This window comes from Carcharodon carcharias, chromosome 28 (genome assembly GCF_017639515.1).
Source record: "Carcharodon carcharias isolate sCarCar2 chromosome 28, sCarCar2.pri, whole genome shotgun sequence".
Lineage (NCBI taxonomy): Eukaryota > Metazoa > Chordata > Chondrichthyes > Lamniformes > Lamnidae > Carcharodon > Carcharodon carcharias.
The window spans coordinates 35,264,552-35,283,803 of record NC_054494.1 but is presented as its reverse complement, the minus strand read 5'-3'; the positions used below and the strand labels follow the sequence as shown (position 1 = coordinate 35,283,803).

General features: G+C 41.6%; 1 protein-coding gene and 1 non-coding gene across 2 annotated transcripts in view; one reads left to right on the top strand and one right to left on the bottom strand.

Moving 5' to 3' along the window:
- The window catches only part of cdh23 (cadherin-related 23), a 704,187-nt gene that overhangs the window by 502,216 nt on the left and 182,719 nt on the right, over positions 1 to 19,252 (bottom strand). The window contains exon 8 of the mRNA XM_041176120.1: positions 6,853 to 6,931. Coding sequence (XP_041032054.1) covers positions 6,853 to 6,931 — 79 coding nt within the window. The remainder of the gene's footprint in view (positions 1 to 6,852; positions 6,932 to 19,252) is intronic.
- LOC121270954 lies at positions 12,441 to 12,542 on the top strand. The gene has a single exon (XR_005941646.1). It is a non-coding gene; the product is annotated as a U6 spliceosomal RNA (small nuclear RNA).

Sequence of the window (19,252 nt, the reverse complement as noted above, 5' to 3'; positions counted from 1 at the left end):
ATCATTGTAATGCCAATGCGATGTCTAGATTGTCACTTTCACCAGAGGTAGAGCCCAACGGAGAAGAAGTAATTTTCTTTTCACACATACATGAGTTGCCGGTCAGAGCAGGTGACATTGGTAGAACAATTCACAGGTGTAGGGCTATATCATAAATGAGTTGCCAACACAGATGCTGGATTTAGAAATCAAGCCAGCTTTTACATGTAAGAATGAGTTGTCAGTTGATAAAAAAATTGTGTTGCGTGGAGAGCCAGAGTTGCAATTCCTGAAAGGTGCAGATCACAGTTGCTATGTCATCGCCATCATCAACACTTAGAGATGAGCTGAATAAAGAGTCTAATGGGACGCCCTCTTTGGTGGACAGGGCTAGATAAGGACATAGAAGAAACAGTGTAGAGCATATTAAGCAGCAGACAAGAAGCCACCATTGGTACCTTTGCAACTATGGAATTGGCCAGCTAAAGTGCGGCAGAGGCTGCACTTGGATGTTGCAGAATTTGAAGGGCAACAGCTGTTCATTGTGATAGATAGCCATTCATTGTGATAGCTAGCCATTCGAAGTGGGGTTAAGGAGTTTCTGATTAATCGAACTGCAAGTCCAGATATTTTGCATAGTTCGTTTGCTGCTTATGGGTTCCCAGAGGAAATTGTGTCCAACAATGGACCTCAGTTTTGTTCAGAAGAGTTTATAAAATTTATGAGAATGTACGGGGTAAAACACACTAGCATTCACCGTATCATCATGCTTCAAATGGAGCAAAGTGCACAGTACAAATTGTTAAGTATGTTCTTGTTAAGAAAATGCTAGATACAAACTAGAAGAAACATCAGTTGTCATTGAATCACAAACACATCAATCTGAACTGGATTTTCCTTTGCGTCTCAAGTGTGAAAAAGCAGTGAGCAAAGCTACAGTGACTCATATGAAGTGGTCAAACATGCAAGCTGTGTAATTACCTGGACCAAAGCTTGTGTTACTTCATCACTCATTGCTTTACAGGATGATGCCAGCTGAGAAAAGGCCATTTGGCTAATCAATCCTATTCTTCCAGAGACTATTTGACCTATCAGGGGTCTTTGCCCAACCTCTTTAATCAACTGAGAAAGGTCATTAGCCACAAGAAAAAAAAACTTCCACAGAAATTAACCTTCAACATTTATCCCTATCCTGAAAAGGTCATCTCACTAACCTACATAATTCACCTTTAATTCCATGGAATTAGCCACAAGAAACCACACTGGTCCTTAGAGTGTTCAATCACCTATAACTATTGCTCTTAACAGGCATTCAATCACTATTCTCAATCAGACGTTTATTCATTCATACATGGCTCTGTCTGAAGGCAGTTCCTTGGCTCATAATTGGTTGACACTCATTGTGAGCCATTTCCTTGGCAGTTTTTTGGCAGTGGTGGTTTGCTGTTGCCTCCCATTCTTGGGGGTAGGGCAAGGATGCAGGTTCCAAGTCTACCCCAGCCAGAACAGGAACTCAATCCATACTGCTGGTGTTATATTGAACCACAGACTAGTCATCTAGCCAGCTGAGCTAGCAGTACCCCTACTGTTGTTATACAGTTGTTTTCTGTAGTATTGTATGTTACACACTAATGGGCCTATGGAAAGGAGGAAACCAACAATTCCCCTCATTATCTAATCTGCCTTACAGCTTTTGATAAACTATATTTTCTTGTCCTCCAGCTCCATAGTCACAACTTAGGCTAAAAAGTCTTTACATCCACATCATTCATTTCTATTAACATTAAAGGAACCTAGATCATCTTCCCTCCTTCTCCAATGAAAACTGATTCAGTTCTCCACGTCACATTTTATAACTTTAAAGACCTCATTCATCTCAATATTCTCCCATACACTCATATTCTTCAGATGGCACAGACTCAGAATTACAAACAATATTTCACATGTGACCTCACTAATAAGATACACTGGGTTAAAATAACCAGTTTCAATTTATATTCAGAGGTACTCAAGATTCATCCAAGTACTTGAATAGTGGCGTTAAGAGCAGCTTCTCATTGATTGAACACTTTCAATGAGTGGCTTATGATCAAACCCAAATCCTTCGTCACTTTTGTGAATGGACATCAATCGTTGGCTTCAAGTGTTTCAAATATCAATCTGATTTGCTAAGGGAATGTCTATTACTCTGATTAAAGCTTGCGTTCATGGAATGAGATGCACAAGTTAAACAGGCGAGTACATTGGTTCTTAATCGTCCATCACTGCCGCGTACTTGCCTTTGAATAACATATGCTGAGGTATTTTGAAAAATCAGGAACTTCACATTTGTCCCTCAACCAACATCATTTAAGTAGATTATCTGGTCATCAGATCGATGTTTGTGGGAGCTTCTTGTGAACAAATGGCTGCCACATTTCTTACACTTCAAAGAGTATTTCATTGATTGTAAAACTCTTTGGAGCATTCTGTGGTCATGCAAGGCGCTTTATAAATGCAAATCAGTTTCTCCTTCACTAGGTGATCCTGAGCCTATAGTCTATTATTCATTTTAGGAATATAGATACATAAGAATCTTGCATCTACAGCATATCTTTCATGTCCCAGGCAACATATTTGAAAGTGTCACACTTGGTAATATATTCAAAACAATCTTATTGAAGATAAAGAAAGCAAATCATTCAACACTATATTTATTTAGCTGAACATAACACTGACAAATTACTACAACGAAACAGAACTGTAACAATTGTAACACGAGTTGTAACATTCCTGTTATGATAAAATACAAATAGTTAGATATTAGTGAACAATTCCTGGTCTTACTCGGATGTCGTTTGGAACATCGTGGAAACATTCAGATGTTGTTTTACATGAACTGCTCCTTTACAGACATAGTTCACAAAATCCCTGGGAGGAACTGGTCCGGAACGTTGGTAATGAAGCTGCTCGAGTTTCACATTCCAAATAGAAGAACCCACGGCTAAGTGAATGGCTTCCATTCCATGTTTCAAAGATTCTTTTGAACATATGCTCCAGTTTGTTATTTTGACATTGATTCTAAATTGGGTCATGGGATGAGATGACGATCCTGAGTTGAGATTGAGTAAAATGGGCCTGGATTCTCCAGAGTTTAGAAGACTGAAAGATGATATCATTGAAATAAAATGCTTAACAACCTTTATAGGGTAGATGCTGAGGCTGTTTCCTCAGGCTGGAGAATTGTTTTATTCTTTCATTGGAAGGGCATTTATTGCCCATCCTTTATTGCCCTTGAGGTGGTGGTGGTGGTGAGTTGCCAACTTGAACCGCTGCAGTCCATGTGGTGCAGGTAGGCTCACAGTCCCACAGGAGAATGTAGAACTAGGGACCATAGTCTCAGAATAAGGCGCAGTCATTTAGCACTGAGATGAGGAGAAATGTCTTCACTCAGAGGGTTGTGAATCTCTGGAATTCTCTACCCAGGAGTGTTGTGGATTCTCAGTTATTGATTATATTCAAGGCTAACAGCAATAGATCTTTGGGCACCAAGGAATATAGGAATATGGTGCTAAACGTAGAACCTCTTTATGGACAGTATAGGAGGCCTGGGGTGTCATGTGGTTCACTCCTGATCCTATTTCTTCATTTCTTAAGTGATGTCTTAGAGAATGATGGGCATGCTTTGAGGAAAGACTTTTGGAAATCTATAGTATGTTAAAAGTTGTGCCTATAACACACCCCTGCAAGTGTCAAACTTACTACTCTCATTTTCCCTTGTCACATTCTATCACCCTCACCTTCTGACTCAGCGTGCGCACAGACGCACATCTGCTCCTTTACATGAGAAGATGTGCTTGGTACAGTCGAGGTTACGCTGTGAGGAGGAGAGGTAATGCTAGGGTTTATTTTAAGAAATATAACTGTTACTTCAATTAATGTGATTATTATGGTGTGAGAATCAAAAGATTTTGCAAACGCTTTTTACACTCTGGAGATTCCAAAGACCTCAAGTTCTTCAAAAACGTACAGGGCATCAGTGGACAAAGCTTCTTAACAAAAGGAAGGAAGACAGGTGAAAAGGTGCAACATTTATTCAAATCCTAGAAAACACCTTTCTAACCTTTTCAGAAAATATTTCCAAGTATAATGGCCAATTTGCTCTTGTACTGTAGATTATATAAACTCATCAAAATACTAAATTCATAGTTTTATAGTTAGGGCTCTCTCAATAATCAGTTTTTTGTTCAAGAAATTATCACTATTGAAGAGTGCATCAAATAGAAGCTGAAGGCTACAAAGCTGAGGACATTCCGGTTTGCATCTTCACATCTCTTGGGACATATTTCTTACGTATTTTTTAATTTCATTAAGTGGCTGCAAGCTAAAGTTCACACATGTGCTTTTTAAAAGGGAAGATTAAGTTAAGGATAACAGTCACTAACCCAATTACTTACTCAACACAAGTCTTTCAAAATAAACAAAGCCCCAGAAAAACAAGCTAAAGGACAATAACAGTTTAGATTGAAGATTGGATATAATCTCTCACAGGCCCAAAACCTATGCAAGCAATAATCTATTACAATGGTACCACATGGAAAACAAGTGGTTTCTTGTAACACAACTTGATAATTCGTGCCTGACATAAAATTCAGCCCCCGTGGGCAAGCCCACACTTTTTATGAACTGAATGAGACCCTGTGATTAAAGCAATCTGGGTTAGTGTGCCCTGAGCAAGCAATAAACTCATCTGTTGTGTTTTGTATTGCAGGTAGGATTTCCACTACGTGCCCCAGTCTCCTCAGATGATGATTAATATCAGTTATTCCTCAAGGGATCAAACTACTAAATAGGTTTCTTGACAAATTGTCATCTGCAGTGATAAGCAGGAAAATTCAGTTCCCCAGCCAATTAAAATAACAGCAGCCTCTGAACTCGTCATCAAGCAGTTAAACCGACAAACTATTGAGCTGAATTCCCCTGAACAGGCATCCTCTTAGTCATTCGAATGGATGAGTGTCTGAAAATTTCCCGCCAGCCAATCCCCACCAATTACACAATTCCATCTAATTATTGAGATAATTGGATAATTTCCCTGTCAATCACACATGGAGACCTCAGTGTTTGCTGTGAGCAAACAGAATTGGTTTTGTGCACATAATTTGTATTATGCAGCTAACCTTTGTTTCAATTTATTCGTCCACAGGGTGTGAGCGTCCCCGACAATGCCAGCATTTTGTCCATCCCTAGTTGCTCTCGCGACAACTGAATGACATACTAGGCTAATCAGCAGGTAGCTAAGAGGCAGCCACATTGCTGTGGCAAAACAAAAACAGAATTACCTGGAAGAACTCAGCAGGTCTGGCAGCACTGGCGAAGAAGAACAAAGTTCACGTTTCGAGTCCTCATGACCGTTCAACAGAACTGAGTAAAATTAGGAGAGGGGTGAAATATAAGCTGATTTAAGGTGGGGGGGGAGGGCCCTTTGCCCCCACCTTTGCCCCCCCCCCCCGACCTTAAACCAGCTTATATTTCACCCCTCTCCTAATATTACTCAGTTCTGTTGAAGGGTCATGAGGACTCGAAACGTCAACTCTTTTCTTCTCCGCCAATGCTGCCAGACCTGCTGAGTTTTTCCAGGTAATTCTGTTTTTGTTTTGGATTTCCAGCATCCGCAGTTTTTTGTTTTTATCACATTGCCGTGGGTCTGGAGTCAAAAAGCAAGATCGATAGCGCATTTCTCTCCCGAAAAGACAACAGTGAACCAGATGGGTGTTTACTGACAATCCAGTAGTTTCATGGTCACCATTATTAATACTAAGTTTTTAATACCATGTTTATTTACTCCACTGAGATTTCCCAGATGTTATGGTGGGATCTGAACTCATGTCTCTGGATCATTAGTGCAAAGCGCTGCATTACCAGTCCAGTAACATAACCACTTGCTATTGTACCCTACCATAACATCCATTTACTGCATTTTTATGGAATAATAATCCTGCCTATATCAGCAGACTTTGTTGTAGTTTAGGTCATGAATTTTGTTTGCTGTATTTTATAGAGACTCTTTGCAAATAGAGAGCTTGTCTTGTGTCCCATCGTAAGTCCTCCCCCCACTTCCAACACATTGAGAGTGGTGTCAATAATTATTCAAAAAAAAAAATTGCAGCAAGCAGTTACAGAAACCCTGGGTATGTGTTTCAGTGTTTTCACCTTGAAATAGCCGTATTTGAACAACAAACCGTTGGTCTGAACTATAGTTCAGTCTTTGCTCAAGAAAATTCTTAGCTCGATCTCGCTTCTTCCCCCAGAAACAAGCCTGAACATCCAGGTGTCCAATTGACAATGAAACATACTGCCTATGGATGCTGTCCTTAGAACATTCACTAAAAGAGTTACCCTCAGAAATCCACAGCCCTGATTTCAGGTAAAAACTTGGAAACTACATTGTGAGATATTATTGCACAAATGCTGTAAAATTCTGTCTGAAATCCCTTTACTCCTTATTTTCCAGAGGCGTCATATTCCTGACAAAATAACCAAAGGAATTTCCTTGCGTGCTAAAATCATGCTGTACAGCTTCAAGACTGTACACAGAAGTATGCAATTAAAACAAAAATCCACAGGATTCCTCTCACAGCTATCAGGTTTTATTAATGTTTCGTAAGACGCTTCCACTTAGAAATAGCGACAAGCACCGTTAACAAGATGTTAACATCTATAATGATAATATCATGCAGCAGGGTCTATTACTCACTCCTTGCTTTTCAGATTTGTTATACATGATTTCAAATTGGTTTCATTACATATACAAAATTGAGTTTACTTGTCCTTTTTAAATAGCAAACATATTGCACGACTTGAAAAAGAAAAATGCAAGGCTAACTCTCTTACCCGAAACAATAGTGTAACCAATGCCTCGCGGCCTCCCTCTGTCCTGATCTAGTGCTGTAATAATCCGCACAGTCTTACCCTGAAAAATAAAGGTGAACATCGAATATTAAAGGGAGGAAAAAGAGTGAACTTGCATTTCATTTTTCACAACCACTGGATATCCCAAAGCACTCTGCAGACATTGAAGCCCCTTTCTTCTTGAAGTATAGTCACTGTTGGAATGTGTCAGCCGATTCAAGCATAGCAAGCTCCCACAAAGAACAGTGTGATAACACACCTCTTTTAGTGATGTTGCTCAAGAGATAAGTGTCACCCAGGGTACCGGGGAGAATTTTCCTGCTCCTTTCAAAATAGGGCCAAGGGAGCTTTTGCACACACCCCAGTGGCAGCTGGGACCGCATCTTAACTGAAGGACGGCACCTCTGACAGTGCAGCATTCCCTCGGTGGCTGCAGTCAATGAGGAAGTGGTGCTTTGGGAGCATCAGCCTAGATTTTGTGCTCATGTTTCCTTGAGCCCATTATCTACTCACTCAGATGTTAATACATTTAGTTAATGGGCAAGACTGCAGCCAATGAGTAAATCTAAGTGCTTGTACTCTGGATCCAAAGAAAAGAGCAGGGTATTTTCTAAATGGTGAAAAATCTGGAAATAGTGGAGTTCCAAAGAGAGCTGGGGTCCAGCTACACAGATCATTAAAATGTCATGAACAGGTCCAGAAAAGTAATCAAAAAGGCTAATGGAATGTTAACCATTACATCTAAAAAAAGAGCAGAATAAAAAGAGTGCAAGTAAAGTTACAATTATACAAAGCCCTGGTCAGACCACACCTGTAGCACTGAATCACAGAATCTGTACAGCGCAGAAAGGGGCAATCCGGCCCATCGAGCGTGCACTGGCTCTCTGAAAGAGCATTCTACCTAGTCCCTCTCCCCTGCCTTATCCCCGTAACCTTGTACGATCTCTCTTTTCAAATAGCAATCCCTTTTGAATACCATGATCAAACCTGCCTCCACCACCCACTTAGGACGTTTGTTCCAGACTCCAACCACGTTCTGGGTGAAAAAAAAAAATTCCTTACATCACCTTTACTCCTTCTGCCAATTATCTTGAATCATTAGTTCTTGATGCTGTCTTGAGTGGAACAGTTTCTCACTATTTACCCTGTCCATACCCCTCAGGATCTTGAATATCTCCATCAAGTCTCCTGTCAGCCTTCTTTTCTCCAAGAAAAACAGCGCCAGCGCTGCTGGAGTGGGTGTGGGAGGAGTATGAGTGCAGAAGTTCACACATGCAGGCGGGTGCATTCAGTAGAAGCTCCTTGAGGCACAGAGTTGCCTCAGGGGGCTGAAGATTTTTAACAATAAGAACGAAATTTTAAAAATAATGAAAACGCCCCCCTCATGTGACTCTCACATGAGCAGGAACATGTTAAAATATGAGCGTCAGAAGTTAAAAATTTTTTTTTTTAAATCACTGGTCAAAACCTCATCTCACCCATGGATTGTTTTGCCAAAAATCCAAAGGCCTCCTGGCTTTTACACCCACCCGCCAACCGAACAGTTGGATGGGCACCAAAAAATATGGGTCAGCTGGGTTCTTAAAGAGCCTTAATATGCCGCTTAATTAATGGCAGGCACAGGTCTCACTCCCACGCGCACCCGTTGACTGCAATATCCTGCGAGTGTGCGATGACATTGGAACGCTCGCCCACCCAACGTCATCGCGCGTCGTTTTACGTTTGTTCAGGTTGGGCGCGCACCCGCCCGACGAGCGCAATATTCTGCCCCATGTCTTCCGCTAAGTAAGCCCACCTGCTGTTTTAGGATCTTACCTTTCTAGCTGTTAGCCCCTTAAGTTGACATGGCCCCAACCTTTTAAGTGTAATAGTCTTCAAGCTGCTTTAGTTGCATTTATCTCATTTTCTACAGTTAAACTTTAATCTTCCCAGAAATAAAAATTGCCTCTAAAATATTGACATAAACCATGAACTAGATATTTGTCAGAAAATTTTTCTTTGAAGCGTGGAGTTTCATTAGACTGGCGTTATACCGCAGATGGTGCAAACTCAGCCCAGTGGGATCTCGCACTGTTTGACTTTTCTAGCCCTCAGGTGTCAGATGGTAACCAAAGAACCAAGCCACATTGCATACAAAACCTCTTAGATACAGAAATAGCAATATAACTGCATCCTTAAAACAAGAACATCTTAAAGCACAAACAAAAGCTTGAAGCAGCTTGATTACGATGTCCTTACAACCAAACACAAGCGGGAGAAAAAGGTCTTCCATTTATTAAACAAAATTAGTTTTTATAATTTAGTATAATCTATTTCCACATTTAGGCTTCTCTTGATAATTGATAAACAATGTTTTGCACTAACAACGTTTTATGGATTATCCAATTATTGGAACTAAGGGCAGGATTATCCTCCCCCCTCGTCGGGGGCGAAGTTGAATTGCGGGTGCGCACAGGCGTGCCTCTGATCGGGAGCACTATGCACGGGCGGGGAGGAATCACTAAATTGAGAGTGCGCTATTTCATGCACGTGGATGAAAGAGTGCACTCATCTCCCTGAGGCTAAGTGCTGCCTCAGGGAGATCAGCTGTTCTGTCACAAATAGTGAGAATAGAAAAAAATTCCTGACATGTCCCCTCATGTGACACTGTAACATGAGTTGGGACACGTCCATAACTTTTACAAAAACTTTAATAAATTTTTAAAAAATCAACATGAAACCTCATCCCGCCCGTGGATGAGGGTTTGATGCTTTTTCTAATTCCCGCCGGGGCGCTGGCCGACCTGCCAACCCTAAGGTTGGATGGGCGGGTCCATTAATTAGCCAAATGACTCTGTCAGTGGCCTCAATTGGTCATTGACAGGTCAGCGGGCGCACAGCTGATTTCGCTCTGCCCACTGCCTACAGGAAAATTTTAATGGGGCGCGGTGACCCCGTGAGTTCTGCACGACGTCACCATGCCTCATTTTACATGTCGGCAAGCAGGCCCCACCCCCTCGCTCGCCGATGGGAAAATCCTGCCCTAAGAAATCAAATTTTAAAATTCACAACTTGTTTTTCAGATCACTCCTATCTCTCCTCTAGCCCTACAACCCTCCAAGATCTCTGCGCTCTTCTGATTCCGGCCTCTGGCACATCCTTTATTTTCACTGTTTCAACATTAGCAGCCCTGCCTTCTGCTCTGTAATTCCCTCCCTAAACCCCTCTGCTTCTCTCTCCCCCTTTAACACATTCCGCATTCCCTCCCTGACCAACCTCTTGGGCATCTCCTGCCTTGACATCTCCTTAGGTGACCCACTGCCAAATTTCATTTGCAAAGGCTCCTGTGTGCCTTGGGACATCTTACAATATTAAATGCACTAAGCAGATGCTAGGTGGTACTGTTGCAAATAATGTGGCAAATGACATGATCAGGTAGTTTGAATTGCATGATCCAGTTAGGAGTAAACTGTATTGCACGTGTAAAACTTTCCATATTAATAGCTAAAAACCACAGCTGATACCCCTCGATTGACATATTCAACATACCACTACCACCAGACACTACTGGTAACCACCACTAACTACCAGTATAACCAACTGCCAGTAATTATCCTCACCCACTACCAGTAACTATTAATACCTCCAACCAATGCCACTGTCAATACCTATCACCATCTCCTGAAATCATAACCATCACCACTCACAAATAACCACTACAATTCCAAAAGCTATCACTAACTGCCTCTAACAACCACCACTGCCCATTACTGGTTACCACTGTCACCACCCATCCCCATTACCAACCATCCCCATTACTTACACCAATAATCATCACTAATATTTGTTACCAACAACCACCAGCAGTAACTGATGGCAACTACCACCATCAATCACTTCAGCCATGGCCAAACAGCAACACAAGCTATAGGATCTACAATTAGTGAACTGAACACAAAAGCTAATCACCATCTTAACAAATGGGGATAAAAAGGAAGAATTACATGTAACGCAAGCCAATTACATAGCACAAGGAGTGAACCAGTTACATCAAAGGGCAGTTTATTTTGAGAAGTGGAAAGAACAAAGCTATTAATTCCTGTTACTCTGAAGCAAGAAAAGAATGGAAAGGATAGGAATTATATCCTTGTTAGTCTGTGGCACTGGGAAGCATCCCGCTTTCCCTTGGTTATTTGGAAGAGCATTCAATTTTGTCAAGTGCTGAAGTTTTCAGGTTGCATAAAAGTGAAACAAAGCTGTTGCACAGATTATTTGGAGCCACACACCCAAGATTTGAAATTGAAATGAGAATTCTCATTGCAGCTCGTCTAGCTATGCAGACCTGCAATTTGGGTACATCGTGACTTGGAGCATAATCTGCAGTTGGTCCCAAAGCTCAGTGCAATGTATGCAGATGGTCGTCAACTTCCTTCAAAAGATTCTCAACAGGTTTCAGAGGAAACACTAGAGGGAAAACTCATTTGTTTCCTTGCTGATAGGAATTCTGTGCCATACCATGACATTCCTCTTAGTTGGCAGTGGATGCAAGTGTTCTAAAACAGAGCGCAAGAAATATGAACTCATTTTAAATTGATTACAAAAGACATTAATTATTTTTATAGAAAGTCAGTATTACTGATTAACTCCCCAAATTTTTATTGGAAAGGCAAAATAAAACACAACCTGTATTCACTCATGCAGAAAATATCAAATAGCACAATCATATTTTAATTACTGAACCATAAATACTTCAACATAAGTAATCCAAACAGGCAGGCAATGTGTTTCGAAATGTCAAAGGGCACAGTAAGCTTTTTGCTGTTCTCTTGTTCAACTTTTAATTGAAGCTCAACTCCGATTTTTTTTTAATGCTGATTCAACAATTCAAAATGAGAAAACGGATGGAGGCTGGGCAAATCAAAACAAGGTTTAAAATAAAATACTGCTGTTCTTTCTAGACAACTCCCGCTTCACCGCGGTAACAAACGCAGCAAGCCTTTCAATATCAAGAATTGAACAGTGCTTTCAGTGACCCAGTGAAAACTAGATTGCTCTGGCTATTTCTCAGTCCCATCAACCTGTCACACACATGATGAGTTCATCAATCCTTGGTCAAAATGGATCATTTCAGGTGAAGTAGGGAATTTGCACCTTCTTAGTTGGAGAAAAGGCAAAATGTAACAGTCTGTTTGTCTCAGAAACAAGCTCAACTCCTCACATGGGGAACAGGTGTCTCGTGAGCTCATACCCTCTGTTTGCTCTTTATTCCAGTGGGAACAGGGAAGAAAGGCAAACACTAATGAAAACTAGTGATACCAGAATGATGGCCGAGAGATTTTGCACCCCCCACCCCCCCACTTCTAGACAGGTGTGGGAAGCTTGGAGTAATCCCTGTGCCTAAATGGTCAGGCCCAAAGCATCTTTGTTATTGGGCCCATCTACATCAATCACCATCTCCTCTGCTGTCAGCAGAATGGCTTTCCTTCATTGCATATCTCCAAGAACTTTGATTCTCCCTCAACAAGTCTTCATGAAAACCAAAATATATCTAAAACTTAAATAATACTCTGGGGGTGTTCTTCTGGCATTGCGATGGAGCATCCCATCTTTGTCCAACAAGTACGATACAGAGAAGATTAGCATGGACTCTGTATAAGGATGACATGCAAATTTGTGAAAAAGAAACCAAGTCTCTGATGAGCTGTAGCTGTCTCCAGGTGAATCTTCAGCTCCGTCCACAAACTCCACATCCAAGTTGTTCACAACCTAAGTGTTCTGTTAGACCCCCAACTTAGCTTCCAACCCCATAGCTTCTCCATATGTCATACGACAATCTGTTTGCTGCTGAAATCTTCATCTATGTCTTTATCACCGCCAGACTCGATTATTCTAAAGCTGTGCTTACCAACCTCCCATTATTCACCTTCCATAAACTTCAGGTCATCCTATTATTGCTGCCCATATCATCTCACCCTAAATACCACTTGCCCTGTCCTCAATGACCTCCATTGAGGCATGATCCTTCCAACACCTCAATTTTAAAACTATCAATCCTGATTAAATTCTGCTTCACCCCCTCCTTGTCTCTGAAGCGTACTGCCTCTCATCTACACCACTATACCATACCTCTGCCCCATAACTCCAGCCCATCTTGTGTCCTTCAGTCTCTTTGTCCCACCACTGGGACAATCTTTCAACATTCGGCTACAGACTCGCCAATTCCCTCTCCAAAACCTCTCCTCTCAATCTCCTCCTTGAAACCCAACTCTTGACCATCTCTCACTTCTTTGATTCTGTATGGTTTCCCCATCATGTCTCTGAGATGTCTTGGAATGAATTCTTTTCTCTGTTTAAGCCACCAAATCAATAAGAGTTGTTCAGGTAGAATACAAAAACCTGTTTGCCATCTGATAAGCAAGCCTTCTAATCCCTCTAATCTCTCTCCCTCCACTGCAAACCTTCTTATCTATCTTATCCATATTACAGGCACTGTTCCTCAAGTTTGCTCCTCTGTTATTCTAAGCTCCAACACATTAACTTGCCCTATCCTGTATATAAATTGCTGACTCATCACAGTCATACTGCAACACTCATTCTTTTACAGAGTCTCAAAGCTGTGAAACCATTAACCTCTTCCAGTCTTCCTTTTCTCTTCAATCCATAACTCAAGCTTCACTGAAGTATCATGAAGTATTCTACGTTTCCCAATCTTGGTCATGTTTTGCACAATTTTGGTTGGACCTTCACTACAATTTCTTGACAGTAAAGAAAAACACATCCTTAAGTACTCATGCAAAAAGAATGTTTTACATGGAATTTTATCTCATTGAAAAGATGCTGATTTATGACTTACACCTCTGGTGCAATGTGCCATTAGACTTTGTCTCAGGTCCACTTGGTTCATTTATTTCATTGGAACAGGTAGAGCTGTTAACGGTCACTGGCTAAGGGGATCTAGAAGTGGTGACTGAGTCAAGGCTAAGTGGTCAAGCATGAGTTCACAATATCCAGTCTTTGAAACGACCAGTAGTCGTTACTTCAGTGTGAACTGAAATAATTATTTAATTTTTATTACGAGTAATTGTTACCAAATTAAATATAGGACTGCATTTTTCTAGCATCTCACCAAAAGATCATTGTAGGGAGCTATTCTTAACATCTTCTGTTGAAGAAGAGAATCATTAATCTTTACAATTACTAGTTATGCCTCAACTTGAGCATTATGTCCAATTCTGGGTGCCAGACCTTTAAGAAGGATGTCAAGGCTTTGAGAAGGGTGCAGAGGCGGTTTACAATAATGGTACAAGGGAAGAGAGGCTTCGGTTACATGGAGAGATCAGAGATCCTGGGGTAGTTCTCTTTAGAGCAGAGGAGGCTCATGGAGATTTGAAAGAGGTGTTCAAAAGCACGAGGGCTTTTAATAGAGTAGATAAGCAGACACTATTTCCATTGATGGGTGGGTCAGTACCAGGAGACAGAGATTTATCATTAGCAAAAGAATCAGATGGGAGATGAGAAAGAATCTTTTATCACAGCCAGTTATGAGGATCTGAAATACACTGCTTAAATGAATGGTGGAAGCAAATTCAAAATAACTTCTAAATGGGAATTGGATAAATACTTGAAACCAAAAAGAATACAAAGGGCTCAGAGCTAAAGTGTGGGACTAATTGAAGGAAAGAACTGGTGTCCTTACTAAAATTCCCAGTTCAACCAACCTCACTGAAAATAAGTTACTTGTCTCATTGGATATTTGATTGCAGAGCCTGTAATCATATAAATGGATAGTGCATTCACCTGCAGTAACTATGCTTCAAGAGAAATTCATTCTCAGAGGATTGTTAGAGATATCTGGGAGACAAGGTGCCACACAAATGCAAGTCTTGTTTACTTTTCCTCATTTGTTCAATGGAACATGGGTTAAGTATTTAATTGTGATCCACCCATGACAATGCTATTTGAATAAAATTGAGTCAGTAGGAATCTGGGATAGAAAATTTTGGCAAATTTTTAATCCCGAAGCAAAACAATTTATCATTCCACCAGCCATTTCTTCCAAATAGCACCATTTCTTTCCTTACCATTGAAAACAATGTTTGTATTGTCACAAACATTGACTGCAGAAAAGATGAGACACTGCAAGCTCAATAGCTGCAATTGAAATTCTAGGACAGTTTACTGCACATTGAGCCAGCTATCAAAATCAAAAGTGCATTTAGATTTAAACAGTGACATCCATAAATCCAAGGCCACTGACCTTTGTTGGAGGGCGGTGGAGTGTGTGTGTGTGTGTGTGTGGAGGGGGGTGGGTTCCAGGGACACTTAGTCATTTTGGTAATTGTATTTTCCAAATCAGCAACTGCATTAAAAAAAGGGGTATTACAGGAAATTGACGTAATGTCTAACATTCACCATTCCATTTCCAGAATTTATAGCAGGTAATTGGCTGCCCCAGGAGATTTGCCTCAAAATCTCTCGGTCACAGAAGAATTGACATTCTATTTTCTTAAAGTGGGTAAACAGTGACAACTGTGTCACAGTCTGGTTAACTGGTGTAACCAACTGGAGGGCAATTTTGGATGTCTGAAGCATATTTCAGAAGCCCTTCCTGTGAAGCCTATCAGACTATTGCTGTGTATACACATAGAATTGTAGTCACTACGATTTTTAGGCAGCAATTTCAGTGTCAGACGTGATAAGTGAACCATATCTATTTCATACAGTTAGACAGTTTAACATCTCTTTGTCGAGTATTATTTTTAACTTGTCTACCTAAGTTACCCATTCCCATTTCATACTTCAACTTGCAATATCCCTTAATTCCTAGCGCTTACAATCTTCTGGAATTTTCTACCTAATTTGTTTCCTTTTTAATCATGTCCTGATTTCATTACGATGTTCCTGTGAATAGTGATCCCTTCATATCAGGTCAGCGCTACATTATTTTTCGTTCGCTGGTTCGAGACTTCAAGGTTTTTGTGTGTGTGTGTGTGTGTGTGTGTGTGTGTGTGTGTGTGTGTGTGTGTGTGTGTGTGTGTGTGTGTGTGTGTCGGGGTTGGGAGTCATCCTCTCTGCCAATACTGACACCCTCCAAAGGAATCCCTCCCCCACAAATGCTAACATCCTCCAAGAGAGCCCCCCCACCCTGACCCCGGACAAATACTGGCAGAGTCCCAGTGACCCCTTTCAAATAGTGACGCACTCCCAGGAAGCCCCCCAAGTGCTGGCACACCCTGGGGACTCCTTCCGAATTTGCCAAAGGCTGTGTCGACTATCCAAAGGGGTATCATTGAAAGGAAAGTCTTGTTATTAGTACATATTAGCAAACAGCTTCTTGTGCTGTAAGTCCAGAAATGCAGAAATTTGATGAGACACAAAGCAACATGGTGACTTCACTGGCCGTAGTTTAAAGCCTGCTTTATAATGCAAACTCTAATAGGATTGCTGCTCTGTAATAACGTTGGAATTGCTTTGTAATAAAATCATAATCAATCAGTAAGTTATAAATACTCACTTTATGTTGCAAATTTAAAAATGCAAATTAAAAAATAAATGCCCTCTCCTAAAACTGCCATAAGTGTTAAAAGCTTTCTGAATTTGATTGATAATGCAGTCCCTTAAGGGATATATGTTTTTTATTCTGCAGGCTATGCATTAATGATAGAATCATAGTGTGCATTTGTTCATCCAATGGTTTGTCATTCTGTACTCTAACATGCTGAGAGGAATTAAATTGTTGTGTGCAATTAAGGGACATTCTAAAGATGGTAAAGGCACTTCAAGTACCCATCGATGTAAAACAACGTTCATGAACAAAGACTCTGGCTGGGAATTAATTATTATTTTTTTTACACGTGGTTATATATCACCTTTTCCGGCACACCTTACAGCCAATTAGGCATTTCTGAAATGTAGTCACTGCTGTAATGTAAGGACAAGGCAGCCCTTTTGGGGACACTAAGCTGCCAAAGCAGCAAAGCCACATGACAGGATAATCAGTTTTAGTGACACTGGTTGTGAGGTAGATATTAGTCAGGAGGCTGGGGAGAGCTCCTGTAACCTTCTTTGAATAATGCTATGGGTTCACTGACACCCACCTCCGAGGGCAAAGTGGCTGTCAGCTTACATTTCAACAAAAAATATGTCACCTTGGCTAGTCTCGCTCGGCAGTGAGGTGTCAGCAAGGTTGACATGTGCAAACCTCTGGAGTGGAGATTGAACTCATGACCTTTTGACTTGAGTTATGATTCTACAACACGAACAGGACCTTGCAGGTGGTGCCAACTCTCAGTTTTGCTGATTTTCCAGTTTGTCATCTATGAATCTGGACGTTAGCTGGAGTTGGGCTCCCAGGAACAGGACCCAGACAGCTACATAGAATGTACGGGACAGAAACAGGTGTAGAACCCAACCAGTCCGTGTCAGTGTTCATGCTCCACTTGCATCTCCTCCAATCTTTTCACATCAAAATTTACCATCGTAAACCCCAATTCCCTTCTCCCTCATTTGCTTGTCTATAATGTTGCCAAGTTTTAGTCATCACATTTACAGAATGATACAGTACAGGAAATGGCCATTTGGCCCATCATGTATGTGCTGGTACTAAGAGCTATCTAATCAGTCCCATGTCCCTTGGTCTTTCTCCATAGCCCTGCAATTTCTTTTTGAAAGCTACTATTGAATCTGTTGTCAGTGCCCTTGCAGACAACACATTCCAGATCATTACGCCCAGTGTAAAAGAAAATCTCAACTTCCGTCTGGATCTTTCGACAATTTCTAAAATCTGTGTCCTGCAGTCACCAGCGCTCCTGTCAATTGAAACAGGTTCTCCTCGTTTACTCTTATCAAAATGCCTCAACTTCGTACACCTCTATTTAATCTCCCTTAACCTCCTCCGATCCAAGGAGAACAACCTCAGCTTCTCCAGTCTCTCCAAATAACTAAAGTTCTTGACCTTTGGGACCAATCGAGCCAATCTTCTTTGCATCCTCTCAAAAACCTTGTTGTCCCTCCTGAAGTGCGATGTCCAGAATTAGCCCCAATACTCTTACTGGGATCGAGCCAGTGATTTATAGAGGTTTGGGGTAAATTCCTTCCACAGTCGTCGGTTGTGGAGTACTGAACTGCAAAACGCAGAGAGTGAGAACCGATCTGGCCAACCTGCTTCTGGTAGATTTATGCCCTTGTTGGGAGGCAAAATTCACAGGCCCTTTGGACCCATGATTCACAATATTGGGCAGAATTCTACGTTCCCATGGACAGGTGCATGCAACAATCCGCAGCGGGCCCGACGACAATTAAGAGGCCTATTAAGGCCATTAAAGTAGCAACTGGCGGCCAATTTTCAGTGCCCACCCCAGGAAGCCTTTGCATTTTTGTGAAAACATCATCCAAAGGTGGGACGAGGCTCCCGACATTAGCTAAAAAGTAAATTAAAATGTTTGGGCGGAATTTTTATTGCCTAGGCTTTGAGGTGAGTGAGTCCGAAGGCTGGACATTTTTTTTTCTGCATTTTAAAATCTTCATTTGATGGTTTTAAATCCTTCAGCTCCCTGAAGCCGCTCCTTGCCTTCTCTCCGCCTTCAGGGAGTTTCCTGTGAGCACTCCCCCACCCAACTCTCGCCCTCTCCCTGCCCCCCGCCCCGGCAGCGCTCTCAGTGCGCCTTTCGCACTGGCTGGCCCGTTATATTGGCCAGCCAGCATGAAATCACGGTCAGGGGGTTGGGGGCCAATCGAGGGAGGCGGGCTGTTTCCCAGCCACTCCCGGGCCCACCCACCGACCCTGCTCGGCCACCCGAAAATTCTGCCCATTGCAAAATGTCAAACCATGCACGGTGAGATCTGCTCCGTGAGAACTGGGTCCAGTTGGCGTTCAAATTCCCTCCAGAGACACGAGCAAAAAATCCAGGCCCACACACCGAGTGAGTGCTGCGCTGTCAGAGGTGCTGCCTTTAAGATGACATTTTAAATCAAGGTCCTGTCTCCCCGACTGAAGTGGACATAAAAATCCCATTACGCTACTCGGAAGAGAGGCAGGGTAGTTCGCTCTGCATGTCATGGTTAATATTTATCCCCGAACCAACATCTAATCAGGTCTGAACGTTGATCTATTGCTGTTTGTGGGAACTTGCCGTGTGCAAATTGGGTGCCACTTTTCCAACAACGACTGCATTTCAAAAAGTACTCCATTGGCTGCGCAGCACTTTGAGGTGTTCTGAGTGCTATATAAACGTATTTCTTTTCATGGTTCACTATAGCAAGAAATATTGATTGATACATTAAGCCTATTGGGAGATGTGAATTAGGAGATAAGTGATCCAAAAATACTCCTCACTACTGAACTTCCAACATGCTGTTGACTTTAAAAGAATGAGAAGTTATTCTGAGTATCTCAACATCTTGC